This window comes from Cibotium barometz, chromosome 4, assembly GCF_041138505.1.
Source record: "Cibotium barometz isolate CiBa-2024 chromosome 4, ASM4113850v1, whole genome shotgun sequence".
Classification (NCBI taxonomy): Eukaryota; Viridiplantae; Streptophyta; class Polypodiopsida; order Cyatheales; family Cibotiaceae; genus Cibotium; species Cibotium barometz.
In genome coordinates, this window is record NC_141049.1 from 39,598,995 (window position 1) to 39,619,132 (window position 20,138).

General features: G+C 44.6%; 1 protein-coding gene across 1 annotated transcript in view; it reads left to right on the plus strand.

Annotated features, from left to right (window-relative positions):
* LOC147639249 (phospholipase D gamma 3-like) overlaps window positions 1–20,138 on the plus strand; it is a 121,914-nt gene that overhangs the window by 57,782 nt on the left and 43,994 nt on the right. Inside the window, exons 5-7 of the mRNA XM_086788923.1 lie at window positions 2,196–2,264; window positions 2,380–2,527; window positions 9,373–9,521. Coding sequence (XP_086645049.1) covers window positions 2,196–2,264; window positions 2,380–2,527; window positions 9,373–9,521 — 366 coding nt within the window. The remainder of the gene's footprint in view (window positions 1–2,195; window positions 2,265–2,379; window positions 2,528–9,372; window positions 9,522–20,138) is intronic.

Consider the following 20,138-nt stretch of genomic DNA (forward strand, 5'->3'; position numbering starts at 1 on the left):
TCTACGCTAATCTGCAGTCTCAGCCACATGTATCTCACCTCCTCATCTCTCCGGACCACCTGGATCGTCTGCTGTAAGTGTATCCTGAACAATACGGCCACTCCTCTGGATCCTCATACCCCTTGTGAAGTGCAGGTTTCCTCTGTATGCTGACTCCCACTGGTATCCAGCGACGTGTGGGAAGCCCCTTTCAGGACTCTGATGTGTCTCTGTGTAGAAGATAATATCTCTGCCTGTCACCCCCCCCCCCCTCCCGGGTCGGACCAAAGTGCACCATTGCAGTTCCAAACTGCTAACTGCAGGCATTGGGTTCCACAGGCTCCGCGTCCCTATTTGGGACGCCTCTCGGTAATGATGACACGGCGGTCTCTGTAGACAGCCCATGTACCCGCCTTGTGGGGCTCGTGTACCTGGACCATGCTCACCCTCTGATGAGCTACCTATGTGGGAGTGAGATCATTGTCTAGATAGATCTTCTCTCCTTTCAAGACTATGCGCCTTTCAAGGACAAACTGTCTGCTAGCTGAATTTGGGAACCTTAAGAGCAAAAGACGCTCTTGAGTAGTATCCTTCCCTGCTCTCCAAACATCTGTGAAGGGAGGGGGTCCCTCCACTCCTAGCTTGTGGCACAAGTTTATAGCATCATCTTTTGCTGAGGCCCCTTCCTTCATGCCAGACACCCGTTTTGGAAATTGGATTTTGCTTTCTACTCGAATGGATTTTTGAAATGCAAGTCATGGAGTTTCTTAGAATCACATGAGCATGTTATAGATATGCCATATGTCATCTTTTGTTTGTGAGTTGTTGGAATTTAAAAGCAGGTTTTCAGGAGATAAAGAGACACCTTGAAATGATGGAATTGGTGTCACTTGATGTATGTAATGTAAATGGTCACATGTATGTGGGAAATTTTTGAAGATTATGTTGAGCGCCTGCATTCGTCGTTTCTTCTCTTCCTCCAAAGTATCAGGGATGATGGTAGGTGTAGGGGTGGGTTAGTGGCAGGTGCTTTTTAGTCACTTCAGTCCACCCTTTCTCAACCTCTTGTTCCACTTCTTGCAAGAGAGGTGTGAACTCTCCTTCCTCCCGAATTCCATTTTTGCAATCATTAAGTTCTTTTCGGAGGGTATCCACCTCCCCTCGGAGCTCCTCCAATGCCGACTGGACTTTGGCATTTGCATCCTTAAGTTGTGTGCAATCTCCACGGAGAAAGCCTCGGGAATAGACCATTTCTCTTTCCTTCTTCTCCTTAGTCTCCTTGAGAGCCAATAGTTCTTCCCTGTATGCCTGTAGTTCCAGCACAGGGTGGTGAAGAGAGAGAAGATGCCGGGAGGCAGGTGCGCGCAGCGCATGGGTGCGAAAAGGGAAGAACAGGGCGCGCAGCGTACGAGCAGCCAGAACAGGGTCCAGGGGCGGCGAAGGTGGCTGAAGGTCATGCCATAGCCAGAACAGGGGCGGCGAAGAGAGTTATGGTGGGACTGGACAGGGTGGCGAAGAGGGAGAAGATGGCAGGAAACGGTGGCCGGAGGGAGCCAGGTGGCATGGGTGGGTGGGAAAGGGTGGCCAGAGGGAGCCAAGTGCGCGCAGCGCATGGGTGTGAAAAGGGCAGAACAGGGCGCGCAGTGCACGAGCAGTCAGAATAGGGTCCAGGGGTGGCGAAGGTGGCTGAAGGTCACACTGTAGCCAGAATAGGGGCGGCGAAGAGAGTTATGGCGGGACTGCACAGGGTGGCAAAGAGAGAAGATGGTGGGAAAGGGTGGCCGGCCACCGGAGGGAGCTAGGTGCATGCAGCACATGGAAAAGGTGGCCGGAGGAAGCCAGGTGCACGCAGCGCACAAGCAGCCAGAACAGGGGCGGCGAAGAGAGTTATGGTGGGACTGCACAGGGTGGCGAAGAGGAGTTACCTGCGCGAAGCATGAACAGTAGTGGGGCTGAAGGTCACGCCATAGCCAGAACACACACACACACACACACACACACACACACACACACACACAGAAATGAAATGTTATATTAACGTCTTCAAAAGGCCATAATGACCTATGAGACCAAAAGTTACATCATGGTGGATCTGATACAATGTCTGGATAAAAAAACCCAGAAAATGAAAAATAAAGATGATACTACTGGCACCTAGAAAATGAGAGAGAGAGAGAGAGAGAGAGAGAGAGATTTGAGAAGGTTGTTAAATGCAGGTTTTTAGATCAATTGATTCAGGCTCCGTAAAAGGTTTCCCAAAAAATGCCACAGAGGCAGAGGCACAGGTGCAAGATTTTCACAAATTTTTTTAATATGACAGTACTTTTCCTTGGAGCTGGCTGATTCAATTATTGATTTATTTTCTGCATCAAAAATAATTTAAGCTTTTGATATTTTCAGAACCTTGTTGGTCGTAAAAACATTGCTGTAGATATGAGCATCCATACAGCCTACATCAAGGCCATACGCTCTGCTCAACATTTTATCTACATTGAAAATCAGTACTTTCTTGGCTCATCCTTTGCGTGGCCAAGCTATAAAAATGCCGGTCTGTCCACAATTCATTGGTTGATTGTTATATTTTTCTAAGTTTTTTTTAGCGCATAATTCAAAAACTGCGAAGATTCAAGTGTTGCAAAGCCTTGATTAAGGGTACCACATAAATGTGATTCTCAATTTTGTGGAGATTTCTAAATAAGCTGCCCTCCTTGGTCAATGCTCTCTTGCAAAGAACTTGTAGGTGGGTGTGTCCATAGTATGTTTCAATGAGTAAGCCATCTCTTTGAAGGTGGTGAATACCATTAGTTGGGATTGCCATACCTTTGTTGCCACATCTTGATATTTTACCCTGCTGCCAACTCATGGGGATTGATGTAGCTGTGTTGAACCTAGTGTAGTAAAGCTCTTTCTTCTCATTCAAAGTAGTTAACTCATTGAAATCTTCTTTCTTGCACAATGAAAAATTGAATAGGTGGAAGGAAGACAATTCGATGTGATAATGACAAGATTTTCACGCTCTATGTAAGACTCAAGAGCCAATTGAACAAGCTTGTCCTTAAGATGTTTAAGAGTGCTCAGATGGTGCCTTGCATTTCAATGATTGCTATGCTTTGCTTGGATTTAGAGATCAAGAAGGCCTAGTTAGAACAACAATCACAGCGACAAAATTGACATTAGTATATTTGGGAATAGAGTTTGTGACGTGTGGTCTTTGGCCCCCTTTTGTTGGAATAATTCTTAAGTGGTCGTGTTGTCTGTTCTAGGTTACTATGGCCTATGATTGTAAGATCCCCCCAAGATCTCTAACACAAGCAACAAGATTAGTACCAAATAGAAGGGGGTAGGCTAGCTCATCTCACAATGGTAGGTCTAAATCCATAGACCATCCTAGTAGGATACAAAACAATACGGTAGTCCACACAATAGGCTCACCCCACTTATATAGCCTCAGTCAACCTATAAATAATTGTTGACTCATAAATAGCTATAACTTATAAACCTTAACCCAAGTAATCATAGCATGTTGTACCAGTCTGGAAGGTCCCCTAACCAAGGTCACTGTGAAACGTTTCACTCTCAAAACGAAACGATGCTGAAACGATTTATTTTGGAACAAAATGTTTCAACACCAGGTAGGTGGACAATGAAACGTTGGACCGAAACGATCATATACATAAAATGTGAAGATATTGGCCAATAGTTATAAGATGATATTAGCATATTATCATCAGTAAACAAAGAAGACATACAAAACAGAAGAGAAAAGAACAAATAGGAAAAAGAAGGAAAGAAAGAATTATAAAAGCTAAAAAGCACACAAAATCACCTCCTTTTTCCCCACATGAAACGATATGGTTTAAATGTGCACATGAAACGTTTCAACACTGAAACGTGAAACGAGTTTCAAAGCCACCGAAATGAGTTTCATGGTGACCATGCCCCTAACCCAAGATTAGGCTCTCTAACCATGTGGTTAGCAAGTACGTAATATAAACAAGAGAAGTACCAAACAGAAGAGGTGCAGGCTAGCTCACCTCCCAACCGTAGGTCTGGGTCTGTAGACCACCCCCGAGGCCATAGGCTAAGATTCCACCGTGGATTGAGTCCCAAGCCAAGTCCTAGGGTTTTTGGCCTCCCACAACACTCTCAAGAGAGCTCAAGAGTAACAATACAATCTGAATAGGCTCACCCCACTTAATAGCCATAAGTCCACTTATAAGTAGCCGTCAACTTAATAATAGCTTATAACTTATGGGATCCTCTATTAAACCCTTAGTCCATGTTATTCTAGCATGCTACACCAATCCTCAAGGTCCACTAACCCAAGATTAGGCTTGCTAGTGATGTGGTTAGCAAGTACGTAACAACGACCAAGATAACGTGTAACCAATACATTTAGGGTGGTAGGAAGAGATGTAGGCGTCATATTAAGATTTTGAATTTAGTAAAGCACCTCAACCAACGGTGCTCTAGAGGTCTAGGGTATTTGAAGTGCCATGTTATTAGTGCTAGGTGATCACTTTTTAGGGTTAGGGTTTACACCCTTATAAGTTTGTACTTTTGTTCATTTTATTCATTCAACCTCTCACTTTTATTGCCTCAAAGTTGAGTTGCTCACTTAGATCCTCTCTTCAATTGGAAGCGGTAATGGTGGTAGTTGTAGTTTCTCCTCCCTGAAATTCTTCATCAAATGCTCACACAAACCAAGAAGGTAGCTACAAAAAGGGCAAGTGCAAGAACTGTGGTAAGATGGATCATTATGAAAAAGAATGCGGGAAGCAGGCTGATATGCAGCCAAGACATGGTGGTGGCCATTGTACAAGAGGTGTTTTAAAGCAGTGAGATTATCAATAGGAAGGATGAATACTCAGAAACCAGTTCAAGAAGGCAATCATGCTGGGAAGCCAAACGCTTAGCATGAGTCCAATCTAGAGCTTGCACAGGTGGCCCTTTTTTTTTCTCCAAAGAAAGAAAGAAAGATCCTTCTATTAGTTATAAAGAAAAAACCAGCTGTTTGGCTGAATACAACACCGCTAAAGAGCAGTCCAAATATACATATGAGATAAGAAAGGGGGGCTCCCTCCTCGGCTGGCTGCTCTATCGGAGGGAGGCTACGTCTGGAGGCCAAGGAAAAAGCTGCACTCAGGGCCTGTAGTGCCAAGAAACTCCTCTGTATTCCCTTGATAGGAAGGGTCTGGGGGTCCAGGCATGGAAGAAAGCTTCATGTTGCTGCTGCATGCGCTCCAAATCACCGGTCAAGCACTCAAAACGGCTTCGAAGGATCTGTACAAGGTCCACTCAGATGGAATGGATGACCTCAACTTGCATCGATGGCCTTGCTTCACCGGGCTCGCCAAATGTGCCAAGCTGCAATGCTAGTGGTAATCTCCCATCGCAAGCTAGTGTGCGAATGTGGAGTTGAGGGCTGTTTCGGAACTGCCGCTATAGTCGTCACAAAGATGCACATGTTGGTGAGACTCAATGGAACGCCTCGTCCATCATCCTCATAAAGTAGGGCCTTGCCTGCCTCTGTAAACCCAAACTACAACCCCCCTTGTGACGGTGTGGGCGGTGCTTGAATTGAAGGTAAATAGGCGGAGGATGTACTGCCATACCTACTGTGTGTGCCTGGGGGAAATCCCACAGGCAATGTCTGTGGTTCTCCATAGGGCTGCCTTGTAGTGGCGGCAAGAGCTTGCTGGTCTGCCAATGATCACCAGCCATGTGTTCACAACTAAGCTCTGATGGGCTAAGCACTAGAGAAAGAAGGAGATCTTCTGGGGACAGAAGCTGCTCCAGAGTCAGAGTCTGCCAAAAATCCTCAATGAAAGTAGCCGGGACTCCCTGGGCATCCCAGTGCTGTTGCGCTGCCGGGGTGCCATCTGTGGTCTGGAGGAGAATCTGACGGCCAAGCCGGGAAGAGTAATCAAAGAATGGAGTGGCCGCCTTGGGATCCTGAATCGATGGGTCTCCCCACTGCCACTCTCCCCGGGATCCCACTGTACATGAGCCAATGCGCTATTTTCCCAAAGCCATAAGTGCTAGGATGCGATGCCTTTGACCTCAAAGGGGGGGGGGGGGGGGGGGGGGGGGGGATCTGTGCCCCACTTCCTCCCCTTGCGGCCCACAAAGCGGACCCGCTGAGGAGGGGAGGGCATCATGGGACACTGGGATGCTGTTAGGAGGATGCCCGGGTCCGACCTCATGAATGCTGATGAGGTGGCCATGTGAATAACCAAAAACCACCATGAGAACTCTGGTGCAGGTGGAAGAGGCCATCCATGGGATGTTCGGGGGATCTTTGCGAGAGAAGCCAATCCGCACAGCTGTGCCGTGAGGGATCCATCTGAGGTTGCCAAGTTGGGCTGGTAGTGCTACTAACCTAGAAGCCACACGACTTGTGCCAGTTGATCCCTGCTCCTGAAGCCAGGCAGAACTACTCAACCGCTGCTGCAAAGCCACAGAGTTTCCTACCGACCCCAGGTAGGCAGCGGTGTCATTTGCAAACTTTGCATCCAGCAACTCCTCCATAGTGCGAATGGCAAGCGCAACCCCTGGAGGCCTGTATCCTGCTCTCAAAGAAAGGAGCTTGTTTCCTTAGGCACGAAAAAGATGAGGAATGGAGCAAGTGAGCAGCCCTGGCACACTGAGCGGGAAATGGCAAAGCGCTCTCCTCCCCGCCCTGGAGAAGAACCTGGCTCTGGGTTCCCGTGTAGGGCTGCAACTCCCCGAATCCAGGCAGGCGAGAGTCCAAATCTCGGTATAGTCCCCTCCAGAGAGTTGGCAGGTGAAAGCCATATGATTTCTTGTCATCAAGTACACATTTTGAATGAGCATATTAAGAGGGATTGAAACCTGAAGCCAGATTGAAATTCTAGAGGGCACTTTGAGGTCCAAAAAAAATTAAAGAGTTGAGATTTAAGGTCAAAAATTTGGATACGAGTAAGAAATTAATATTCAGAATCGGCATTTAGTGGAGACAAAATTGTGATCAGATTTCGGATCTTTACAAACTCCAGGGATCTTCCAGCGACCTTCCATTGCCATATGAGCGTTCATGACAATGAATTCTGGCTAAAGATGCTGGAATTATAGTTTCTTTCGGATAACCATTCTCTTTTTAACTAGAAGCTACATGGTTTTGAAGGAAGAGGAATGGCACCAGAAAATAGTCTAGGAAGTGTAGTTCTGGTACCACCTGTAGCAAGAACAGATGAAAAAAAAGGGGATGGTGTAGAGAATGGGCGTGGGGAAATTTTGCCTTTCAAGAAAGTGCAGAAAGTGTGGCAACCCATTTTTTGGGGGAAAAGTTGACCCACTCCCATTTCCAACCATCACAGTCCTCGTTCATGACTGAGCTTGGCAAGATAACAGTGCACATTTTGACAGACACGGGTTGAGAGGTGAGCACAGGGGATCATGGCAGGTCAGCAGTCACAGAATGTTAATGATGGTGGTGATGGGTGAGTGTAGGAGATGTCGAGAAATAGCATTTAGCCAAGTCAGCCAACTCTTGCATAGAATCAGACCATTGGCCATCTGACTTTTTAACTCTGCGAATATTCTCTTTCTCCCTGGACTGATGCAAACTTTTGAAAAATTGTTTAGAAGAGCAACCTTTATCCAGCAATGCCCTTTGACGAGAGCGAACCATCCATTTTTGTAATTTACGCTGCTCGTTTAGCATAATAACATTCTTTGCCTGCAATAAATTATCTTGCTCACACTGTAGGAGAAGCCTTTGTTGAGCAGTAGCAGTGAGGCATTCACATGTTTGTTTTGCCTGCAAGACTGCTTCACGAATATCATGCATATAAGACCGCCCATAGTCAATAATCACAGCTTGCATGCGATGAACAAAATGGAACCACGCAATATCAATGTCCTCATAAATCTGATGGTAAAGTGGTACCAAAGCATGGAGAACCATTTCTTTAAAATGATCATGTTGCAAATAGCTATGATTTAAGATGAGCAGTCGAGCCCGGGAAGCCAAAAATTCATCACATGGCATATCAAAATATAGTCCAAGCCATAAGGGGGCATGATCTGAAAGACAAAGTGTCCGATCTATCCACATTTTACAGATATAATCATCAAATTGATCCGCATGGAGTAAATACCATCTATCCAATCGGGTCCAAATATGTTTAAAAGCATTGGCTCTTTCCTGGCAAGGCACCATGTGACATCTTCAGATTGTTGTGTTTGTGGAGCGCATGATGAAACAATTCTCCATCTGATGTGGAATTGTAATGCAACTAAACTTTTGCTGGATCATATAACGGCTCTTCTTCGAGCTCGTTTCCCTTCTGCTTCTTTTGGGAAACATTTTTGGTTGTTTGGTATTTTTTCTCCTGCTCTCAGACAGTATAGGGCTTTTTTTGATTGGCTTCGTTACTGGGCCATGTGGACGATTTGGTACTCCAGGAATCGGGCTGTTTTTGGTGAGCGGCCCATTCAAGGCTTTCACTATTTCAAAGAATCTTTACATCAATCCCTTTATGATTGTCTCTCTCTACATGAGATTGACCCATCATTGTATAGCCTTTTCACGGATATATTTTGATCATGCCCCTGTTCACTATGAACTCTGGCATTTCTTGTATATGATGCTTTTTGTGGGTTTTCCTCATTCTGAGGTTTCCCACTAGTAATCGAAATAATCATTACAAAAAAAAGAGTGTAGGAGATGTCAATTTTGGGAATTCTTGCAGGCTGATTCGATGGTTGAGATTACTCCCCTGCCAACCCATGACTCTGACAGAAAAAGAGTAGGGAAGATAGAAAGAGAAAGAAAGTTAAATTAAACGTCTTCAAAAGACCCAGTGGGTCTATGAGACCAAGAGTGATACAATAATGTCCATCTAATCTCTTCATGGTACAAAAGAAAACAAAAACTAGAGAGCATGAGGAAAATGGGAGAGTAAAAAGAGACTTGTGAGTAGGGTAGAACTGAAATTTATAGGAGAACAAAGTAAGAGTACGCTGGCAACCCCTATTCAAAAAAATTGAGGGCTTGCCTTAGACCCATGGGATTAATTTATGTTTTTGTAAACATGGTAACGCAGCAAGCTTCACAGATTTTTTCAGAAGAATGTCAGGAGTGTGTTAGAAATGGTCATAATTGTTTTGATTTTTTTTTTCTTTTTATTGTAAGGATTTGATATCTTTGTTTGTTGTATCAAGTAAAGTATGAACAAACTATTTTGATTGTGATTGAGATTGTTTGTAAGAATTGCAAGCTTTCTGCTAGGATGCAATTAAGCTGGGTAAATTACTGGACAGTCTAATGCTACTCGAGCAGGTGTAAATCATCTTGTTGAAAAGCTCTCTGCTAGGATGAAATAGAGCTAGGCAAACTACTGAAAGTGTCTAATGCTACTTGAGCAGGTGCAAATCATCTTGTTCCTATTGAACTGGCTTTGAAGATTATAAGCAAGATCAAGGCCCGACAACCCTTTGCTGTTTATGTAGTCATACCAATGTGGCCTGAAGGTGATCCCAACACCCGTGCTGTCCAAGAAATCCTGTTTTTCCAGGTACAAGATCATGCCATTACAGTGTGTCACTAGTTGAACCGTAAAAGGACATTTGGTTTTGTATGTAATTAAATGGCAGACCTTTGTTTTTTCAGAAAGAGACTTCTATTAAGTATGAGAAAAACATACAACAATCACAGCTATAAGCCGGAAGAGAATAGAATCACCCCAATATGTAAGGTGATTTCAACCACTGAGGAGCATCATGTTGCCATGTAAGACTTGTGGTACTAGAGGAAAAGAAGATGCCATGGTCCCATTCCCGCATAAATATCACACGCTTCGCCTGCGCAGAACGAGAGGGCCCTTGAATGCGAGCCAAAGTAGCCATAAGAGTGTGGATGATATCACCCCATATAGTACTAATGCACTGAGACCCAAAAATCTGGACACCCTCAATAGCCTCCGTGCATCTAGCTCTCCAGATCTGCCATGCCGTAATACTGGCAATAATCTCCCAACTGGTGTCAATCCTCTGTCTAGGGGGTGTATAATCAGAGTGAGGAACATCCTGCAATAAACCATGCTAGGCAACACCTCTACGAATGAAAAAAACAGAATCTGTACCACTGCCCTCATAAAGTTGCGGACCGGATTGGGAGAGCCAAGCAACTGCCCCCCAAGTCACATGCATGCCTCGGCCACTCAATTTGCCCGTAAGTTGGGCTACAGGACCCCAAATCTGCTGTGCAATGCTGCGTCCCCATAGACAATGTTGTACGGACTCAGAATCTGCTGCACATCTAGGACAGGAAGGTGCTACACCGTAAACTGATCTCCATTGATTGGTGGGGAGACCACCATGTAAGAATAACCAAAAGAAATGAGAGATCTGGCTCCTTCTGTATGAGTGCCAAAGTCTATGCCAATATGTGCGCTGTATCACTGGAGAAATATCATAGCTCTCCCAATGAGGCCTGAGCGTAGGGATCCTATGCATCTGTCGAGTGAGGAGAAGCCTGGCATTCCGAACAGTGAAATTGAAAAAAGGAAGGCTTTTCAAAGGATCGAAGGCATCAATCCACTCCCACTCTCCAGGATCCCACTGAAGATATCTGATAGGACTACCACCATATAGCCACAAACACCAAGAGCCATGAGTCACTATCTGAGGAGAAGAGTCAATGAACCAGTGCTTCCCCGAGCGACCAACAATCCTCACTGGAATAAGCCTAGTGTTTGGTATGATCTCCTCCATACTACATCTCCTCAATCTCCCACCAGGCATGATAGAATACATGAGGAAATCTGTATCCTCCTGGCCTGGCAGAGCAATGACCTGCAGAGGTATGCCTATCCTCGAAAAAACTCCCCGCCAACTCGGATGATAGTCTCCGTGAAAGGTCCCAGAAAGCCACTCATGCGGAATAGCTGCATCAATCTGATCAATACGAATGCGAGAGCCCCTAAGATGCTGAGTGGATGCAACTCTCCGATCCTCCGGAAGACTCTTAAAGGTCTTCCAAGCAAGAACAGTGTATGCGCATCTCTCCCATCCTGACCATTGCATATAACGAGATGCACCAAGTAGCCGACCAGCCTCATCCCTAATGAACTCGTTCCACATAATAGGTTGTCGGTCAGCCTCGTCCAAAGACCTAGGAAGCCTTTGTCGCAAAAAATATCTCATGCTTCTCCATGCTCTGACAATGGCTGCAATAAGAGGGGAAGATGGTGCCTGTTTAGGCTAGACCTTAGGAGGAATTACTTTTATCATATGTATGGTCTTTAGTCTATCTTTGACGTTTGTCTATTTTGATGACTTTTGGAATCTTGGAAGTAGAAGGTCGTAGCTATTCATAGCACAACAGATGTTCAGTTATGTAATCATGTGTGTTTTTTGGCGGATACATGTAGCTATGGGCGGATTCCAGAATAGCAGATGCAGTTTGTCAATCTGTTTGTCTTATTCTGTGTTTCAGATCTTCTGTGTAATTCATACTTGAGTGCAGTAGATATGCAGTGAGGTGAACAGAGAAATGTCTGTGATGTGTGAATGAAGTTCTGTGTAAATTTTTATTATCTCAATTGTCAGATAGAGTGTCATTTGAAATGTCAAACTGTGTAACTGCTGCTTGGCTGTGTAAACCATTGTACACTGGCGATCACGGTGCTTATGAAGGGTGTTCATGGTCGAGTTTGCTCTCTTCTTTGAGAAGGACGAGTGCTAGAAATGATGCCGAGCAGTGGTTTTGGTGGTAGTTACACTGACAGTTATGGTTTTTGGAAGTCAGATATTGAATGATTGTTCGTTCTGGAGAATTCACAGCAGCCTGTTCATCCGTATTTCACAAGATTGGCAGCGAGGTAGCGAGGTGTGCAGCAGCAAGAGAATGACCAGAGTGCAGAAGGGCATGACGGTGGTGAAGATAGTGGGATGCAAAGTGACAATTCGGAGGATGAGTCAGACCTGGGTGCAGAGGAATTGGAGGATATAGAAAATTATGGAGGACTTTTCAATGAACCTGGAGAAGTTAGGCAATTGGATCCGACTTTTGTTGGAGGAGTGGTGTTGCAGCAGGCATTCTTGGTGAGAAGACAATTGCAGTTTGACCCTTTGGATATTCAAAGAGGTGTACCAATACGCCCTTCATTACATACAGCATCAACATCATCATCAGCAGGGCATTTAACCCCAAATACGCTAAGGAATATGGCAGCAGCAGCTAGAGCAGATTTACGCGTCAAGTTCGGGAAGTCTAAACAAGACTCTGATTGCTACGTAGCTCAATTCGAGACAAGGTGGTAGGCCAGAGGATTTGACGGAGTGTATGACGCGCAAGCCAAGATGCGACAATTCCAAGCGACGCTTGAGGGAAAAGCCATGCAGTGGTTGAGTAATTTCAATGTAGGGTGCTTTGCAGACTATGGAGATTTGAGAAATGCATTTTTGAATAGATTTTGGAAGGAGAAAACTCCGAATGATGTGCTTACAAAAATCAAAGAGATTAAGCAGAGGAAAATGTTTGTGGAGGATTACACTCAGAAGTTTAATCAGTATTTGAAGAGACTTAGAAATGCATAGAGGCCTACAAATGAAATGTTGGCTGGATATTACATGCAGGGGTTGAGGAAAGAATTGCGGAATGCAGTAGCAGGAGTAGATGTCGGAGTTGGTTTTGATGCTTTGGTGGATACTGCAACAAGAGCAGAGAAGAGGTTTGGAGTAATAAATCCGAGTTCCTCAAAGAAGAGTTCTAGGGTGAAAAGGAAGTGAAAGAAGGGGAAGAAGAAGAAGAAATATTTGGATGACAGCAGTGATGATGGTTCTGATTCAGATACAGATTCGGATTCCGATCCAGAAGCAAGTAGCAGTTCAGATTCCGATTCCGATTCAAACTCAGATTCTGGTTCAGATAAAGGAGATAAGAAGAGGAAGCATAAGAAGAAGGGTAAAGAAAAGTCCAAGGGGAGTGTAGTTCAGAAGATGGTGGAGAAGAAGTTGAAGGAAATGGGGGTCAAGCAGGAGTCAGGTAGCAAGAAGGCTCATTGTGATATTTGTGACAAGGATGGTCATTTGACAACTAACTGCTGGTACAACCCAAACTTCAGAGGACAAATTCCGGAGCGGGTTCAGCAAAAGATTCAACAGAATTTGGCCCAGGCAAGTGGAGTGTTTCCAGATGCTGCAGGACAGCAGAGGCCGTTTAACAATTCGGGATGGCAAAGGTAGCAACAACAATTTTCTGGATGGAGACAACCTTTTAATCAAAATAGGCCATTTAGAGGAAATTTCAATCAAGGGTTCCGACCAAGATTTGGCGGATTTCAGAATTCTAGACCATGGGGAGGAAATTGGAATCAGCAAAGCAAGGTTGGCAACAGCCACCAAATTGGAGTCAGCAAAATTGGAATCAACAAGGGTGGAATCCACAAGGATGGAATCAGCAACCACCAAATGAGCAGTTACCACAGTTACCTGCACCACAATTGAAGATGAGGAGGAAGCATGTTTTCTGGAAGCTAATCCCAGTGTGGTACCAGTGTTTGAAGTTGATGTGAAAAGGATTGTGCAAAAGTATGTTTTTTAGGAGGAATCTAAGAAGTCAGCCAAGGAGTCATCTAGTAAGTCAGAGAATTTGGATGTAGAGCAGAATCCGATTCAGGAGTCAATAGTTTCTCATCAGCTAAAGTTGAAGGAGGATTTGGAATGTTCAGAAGGGGAGGTTGCACCAAAGGAGGCAATAACCAGAGCAGACTTGTATGATAAGCTGATGGAAAAGGTTTCAAGGGTAAAAGAGGATGATTTGTAAGATTTGAATTTGGGATCTGAAGTCAGTCCAAAAATTGTCAAAGTCAGTGTCAACTTGGATGACAAACTCAAGGAGGATCTTAGGAAGTTGTTGTAGGAGTTTATGGATGTATTTGCTTGGGATTATTCTAACTTGAAAGGCATGGATCCAGGAGTGTATAAGATAATTTGAAGAAAGATGCAGTGCCAGTAATTCAGCAGCGCTACAGGATGAATCTGAATTATGCAAAGCAGGTGAAGGAGGAGTTAGATAAGCTTTTGCAAGTGGGTTTCATTGTCCCAATAGATCAGGCAGAATGGCTGTCACCAATAGTGGTTGTTCCAAAGAAGTCAGGCAAAATTCGGGTGTGTGTGGATTATAGGAAGCTGAATACAGCAACAATTGCAGATCCATTTCCATTGCCATTTGTGGATTCAATTCTAGATGATGTAGCAGGGCATGAGATGTACAGCTTTCTTGATGGATTTTTAGGGTACAATCAGATCCGGATGGCTGAAGAGGATGTCGCCAAGACGGCATTTATAACTGAATGGGGAGCAATTGCATATATAGTGATGAGGTTTGGATTGAAAAATGGACCACCATCATTTTCAAAAGCAGCTTCAAAACCTTTGAGCCATACTTGATAGACTTCATGCGGATTTTCATGGATGACTTTTCTGTGTTTGGAGAGAAGGCAAAGCATCTGGAGTATCTTAGGAAATGTTTGGAGAGATGCCGACTGTTTCGGATGTCTTTAAATCCTTACAAGTGTGCAATTGCAGTGCAGAGAGGGAAATTGCTGGGTCACATCATCTCACAGGAAGGTATGTCAATTGATTCTGACAAGATAAGTGCAATTCAGAAGGCAGTAGCACCTGACAACTTGAAGGCGGTGTCAAGATTCATGGGGCAGATTAAGTGGCATAACCGGTATTTGCGGTATTTGGCGGATGTTAGTGCACCTTTGACGCATCTAACAAAGAAAGATGTTGAGTTTGTATGGGGAGATGCTCAAGAGAAGGCATTTCAGATCATGAAAAAGATGCTTGTGGTTTCCCCTATCATCCAACCACTACATTGGCAGCTACCATTTCATGTTTTCGTGGATGCATCGGATATGGCGGTCGGAGCAGTTTTGATGCAGGAGAAGATCCGAGGATGGTTCAGACCAGTGTATTATGCCAGTAGGATACTGAAACCGGCTGAAAAGAATTACACGGTCACTGAGCGAGAAGCTTTGGGGATGATTTTTGCATTGGAAAAATTCAGGCATTATTTGCTAGGGAATAAAGTGATCTTTCATGTGGATCATCAAGCGCCCATTTTCTTGGTGAAGAAGCCAAAGCTGGAAGGCAGACTTGCCAGATGGATGCTTTTGCTACAAGAATTTGATTATACAGTGTTGCATACACCAGGAAACAAACATGCGGTGGCGGATTATCTTAGCAGATTGGAGCATGTGCAGGAGACTCCTGGAGTGTCAGATCAGCTTCCAGATGCGGAATTGTTTCAAATACAGGGGCAAGCTTTTGACAACTGGTATGACCAAATGGTACAGTTTTTGACAGATGGAGTGTTGCCTTCTATTATGTCAACAGATCAAAGGAAGAAGTTTGCTTTGCGGAGTAGGCCATTCTTAATTATTGCTGGAGCATTGTATAGGAAAGGAGCAGATCAAGTCATTAGAAGATGTGTTCCGAATGAGGAGCAAAAGGCGGTTTTGTAGGAGGCACATCATGGAACAGCTGGAGGACATTTTTCAGGAGAGATTACAGGAAGAAAAATTATGCAAGCAGGTTTGTGGTGGCCATCGTTGCTTAAGGATGCACATCAGTTTGCTAGGGAATGTTTGCAATGTCAGAAGATTGGACGACCAACTTCAATGGATAGGATGCAGGATCACCCTGTATTGCCACTTGAGCCATTCTAGAAGTGGGGATTAGATTTTGTTGGTCCCATAAAGCCAAAAGCTAGCAGGCCAGGAGCAAGATACATTCTGGTTGCAACAGATTATGCCACAAAGTGGGTAGAAGCAATACCTTTCAGGGACAACAAAGCAGCAAGTGTGGCCAAATTCTTGTACAAGCACATTATGACAAGATTTGGATGTCCAATTGAATTAGTGTCAGATCAGGGTGTGCATTTTCTGAATTCAGTCATTAAAGAATTGACAAGCAAGCATATGATCATGCAACCCCCTATCATCCGCAAGCGAATGGGCAAGTAGAGAGTACCAACAAAGTGTTGGTAAGGATCCTGAAAAAGATAGTGGCAGAGAATAGGTCTGATTGGGATGACAAGTTGGATTCAGCATTGTGGTCATTCCGTACAGCATACAAAGTTGCAACAGGAATGACACCTTTCAAGCTAGTTTATGGGATTTAAGCAGTTGTTCCAATGGAATATGTAGTTCCAAGCTTGAGGTTAGTCGTACAGCATAGGCTGAGCCCAGAGGATTTAGTTTTGCATTGACAAAGAGAGTTGCTGAAGTTGGAAGAAGATCGGATTCAGAGTGCTTATGCAGTGGAAATAAGTCAGAACAGAAGACAAGCATGGATTTCAAGGTAGGTGAAATTCAAGATATTTCAGAACAGAAGACAAGCATGGATTTCAAGGTAGGTGAAATTCAAGATATTTCAGAAAGGCGACTGGGTGATGCTATACAACTCAAAGCTGGGACCACATCCGGGTAAGCTGAAGTTGAGGTATTTTGGGCCTTATCAGATTGTTGAAGAATTGGGGCAAGGTACTTTTAGGCTGAAGGATGTGTTTGGGACTCCAGTTCTGAAACCAGTAAATGGATTCCGACTGAAGAAGTTCTATGGAAAGGTCCCTGAAATCCCTCATTGGATGGTGAATAAAGCTGAGGAGATAGCAGTCAAATGGGTAGATGTTGTGCCCGAAGTTCTAGTGGAAGATTCAGCGGATGTGACTGATTGTCAAGGCAGAAATGATGACATATGGCTGCGGAGTTGCAGCGGAATGCGGATTGGATGCGGATGGAGGATTGTGGAAAAGTGCAATGGGTGTTCATATTGTGGAGTTTTGAAGCAATTTTGTCAGGGGAGATGTCACCAGGCTGGAGTTACAGGAGTACTGATGGCTGAAGCGGATGCGGATTCATTGAGGACAGAGGTGTTTGAATACATCAAAGAGCTTTGGGGCCAGACAGCAAGATTGTTTCAGGAGCATATGGCAACGCCCATTGACAAATTCAAAGTCTGGTTTGAGGCTGCAGGAGAGCATTTGGTTCGAGCAGAGAATGCAGAATTGAAGGCAAAGATTGCAGAGTTGCAGATGTAGGTAGAAGCAGCAAAGCAGGAGGCGAAGATGCAGATGTCTTTGGAGGCGTTGGATAAGCAGAATGTGGATGATAAAGCGCGCGGAAAGGAGGATGCTGAGAAGGTAGTAGTGCTGATTGAAGACAAGGAGGCGGAGCCGGATTTAGTCGAATGTCAAGCAGCGGAAGGCGGAACAGAGGATGCAGTAAAGAAGTCATCGGAGGCTGCTGATAAAGAAAGTGGCTAAGCGGATCAAGGGACTGTGGGTCCGAGGTCAGCCTTTGGCTCAAGCCACCGAGCTGTGCTAGGTGTTTAGGCTAGACCTTAGGAGGAATTACTTTTATCATATGTATGGTCTTTAGTCTATTTTTTATGTTTGTCTATTTTGATGACTTTTGGAATCTTGGAAGTAGAAGGTCGTAGCTATTCATAGCACGGCAAATGTTCAGTTATGTAATCGTGTGTGTTTTTTGGCGGATACATGTAGCTATGGGCGGATTCCAGAATAGCAGATGCAGTTTGTCAATCTGTTTGTCTTATTCTGTGTTTCAGATCTTCTGTGTAATTCATACTTGAGTGCAGTAGATATGCAGTGATGTAGACAGAGAAATGTCTGTGATGTGTGAATGAAGTTCTGTGTAAATTCTGATTATCTCAATTGTCAGATAGAGTGTCATTTGAAATGTCAATCTGTGTAACTGCTGCTTGGCTGTGTAACCATTGTACAGTGCCCTAATATCAGCCTTTGTGAACAAAAAACGTGTGTTGGGCATCCAGTCTCTCCTGACCCTAGGTGTACATCTGGCAATTTGAGACAAGAAAAAATCCTTCCAAGGCTCAGTGCTTGGTAGGAAACCTCTGACCACAAGTTTGCAAAGCAATGCCCTGCATTGAACATCCGGATCGATAATATTCAAGCACCCCTCTCTTTTGGGCTGAATAACTGTGAGCCAAGCAACCTTGGCACGAGTGTCTGAGGTGCCATCCAAGCCCGACCAGAGAAAATTGCGGATCAATCTCTGCAATTGGCCAATGCACGCACGAGAGAAGCACCAACAAGAGGCAATAAACCAAGCTGAGGCAAGCAAAACCTGATTAGCCACCAAAGCTCTGGAGGCTAAATCTAATCTCCTGGAGCTCCAATGGAGGAGCTTCTTCAGGATACTCATAGGTACCGGAGCAAACTGCTGTGCAGGAGAAATATCAATCCCAACTTGGCATCCCAAATATCTAGCAGTATATCCTCTGTTGATCCAAGTAAAACCAAGCTCTGCACCCCAATCAACTCTTGGTGAATCACTAACCCAAAAACCAAAAGATTTGTGCCAATTAATGAGTGCCCCTGCTGCCAAACAAAACTCCTCTAGTGCTACCGAGAAGGAACATAAGCATATATGTGAAGCCTCCAAAAACAGGGTTGTGTCATCAACTAACTCAGAGTCAACTAACTCCTCATGACTACGAAGAGGCAACCTCAATCCTGAAATACCAGCAGTGGAGCGGAGAAAGATGCTCATGGCCTCTGCTACTATGATATATAATAAAGGGGCTAATGGGCAGCCCTGTCGTACTGAGCGAGAAATCTAAAACCGCTCCCTCTATCACCGCAAGCAAGAACTTTACTGTGGGCATCACGATACATGCATCAAACTCGCTTGATCCATCTCTGAGAGAAGTCCATATGACTAAGAGTACCCTTAAGAAAGTCCCAATCCACTCTATCAAAGGCCTTCTCAAAATCCAAGAGCAGAATGGCTAAGGGCTGATTGCTCGCTTTAGCCCATTTGACGGCCTCCCAAAACGAGAAAATGTTATCAAAGATGCTCCTACCGTGTAAGAATCCATTCTGGGTATCATGAATAACATCCTGCAAAATTGGCTGCAATCTGATGCTCACTGCCTTAGCAAAAATCTTATAGGCAGTCCCAAGTAAGGTGATAGGTCTCCACTGGCCAATCAATGTCTTATCCCCTCTCTTAGGAATAAGATAAATAAGCCCCTCAGTGATAGAAGAAGGCATAGAACCTGTGTCCCACATCTCCTGCAAAGCCGATGTTATCTCAGCCCCAATCTCATCCCAAAAAGTAGTAAAAAAAATAGGGGAGAGGCCATCCTCCCTTGGACACTTACCATGAGGTAAGGCATGAAGAGCATGACTGAACTTCTGCATAGAAAAAGGGGCATCCAGACATCGCACATCTCCTCGGTGATCAAATGTGGCAATGCATTCCAAACCTTCCTCTGTGCCCTGTGTCTCAGATCAGAATACGGCTCAGCACTAAGAAGCTGGCAGTAGAAATCGGTGGCAATCTGTCTAACCATGAGAGGATCTGAGTGAAGAGTGCCTTGTGAATCCTGCAACTGTCTGACACTATCTCTGGCATGAGATGGGCCGTGAGAAGCAAAGAAATGTTTGTTACATCTGCCACCCATCTGTGTCCAAAAGGATTCCTGGGCATGGAAATGGTACTCCGCACGCTGCTCAAGAGAGTGATGAAGTTCTGCTCTAATAGTACATAAAGAATCTGCAACCCATTGAGCATGAGGATGTTTCTCGTGCTCTTTCTGCAAGGCAGCCAACCTACGTCTAATAGCCCATTCTAGGTCCATGCCCTCTTGCCTCTTAAACAGGGCACATGTATGATAAAAGTCACTAATGTCACAGAGAGCAGAGGCCAGGCTTTGAGAGGCTTGTAAGAAGTCATGAGATCTCCCAATATCCAGCATACGACGCGATAGTTCTGCATCTGAAAACAAATGATCAGGGATGCGTACATGGGGTGCTGATCCATGGCAATTCGGATATCTAATACATAAAACCACTGGGCAATGATCTGATTTGGAGGTGCCTGTAGCAATCAAAGTATGTCCACCTCTGTCAAGCACCCAATCATCCACATAAAATCTGTCTAACCGTACATAGATACATCCTACATCTCTTCTCTTGTTAGACCATGAATAAAGAAGAGTGGATGGACTCCTCAAAATGTCATCCTCATGCCAACAATCTCTACCATGAATGGAGAGTATAAACCTCTCTCAAGACGCTCTTTCAAGAGGATACACCAGCCCTCATGTCCACCTCTTTTATCCGTTGGCAT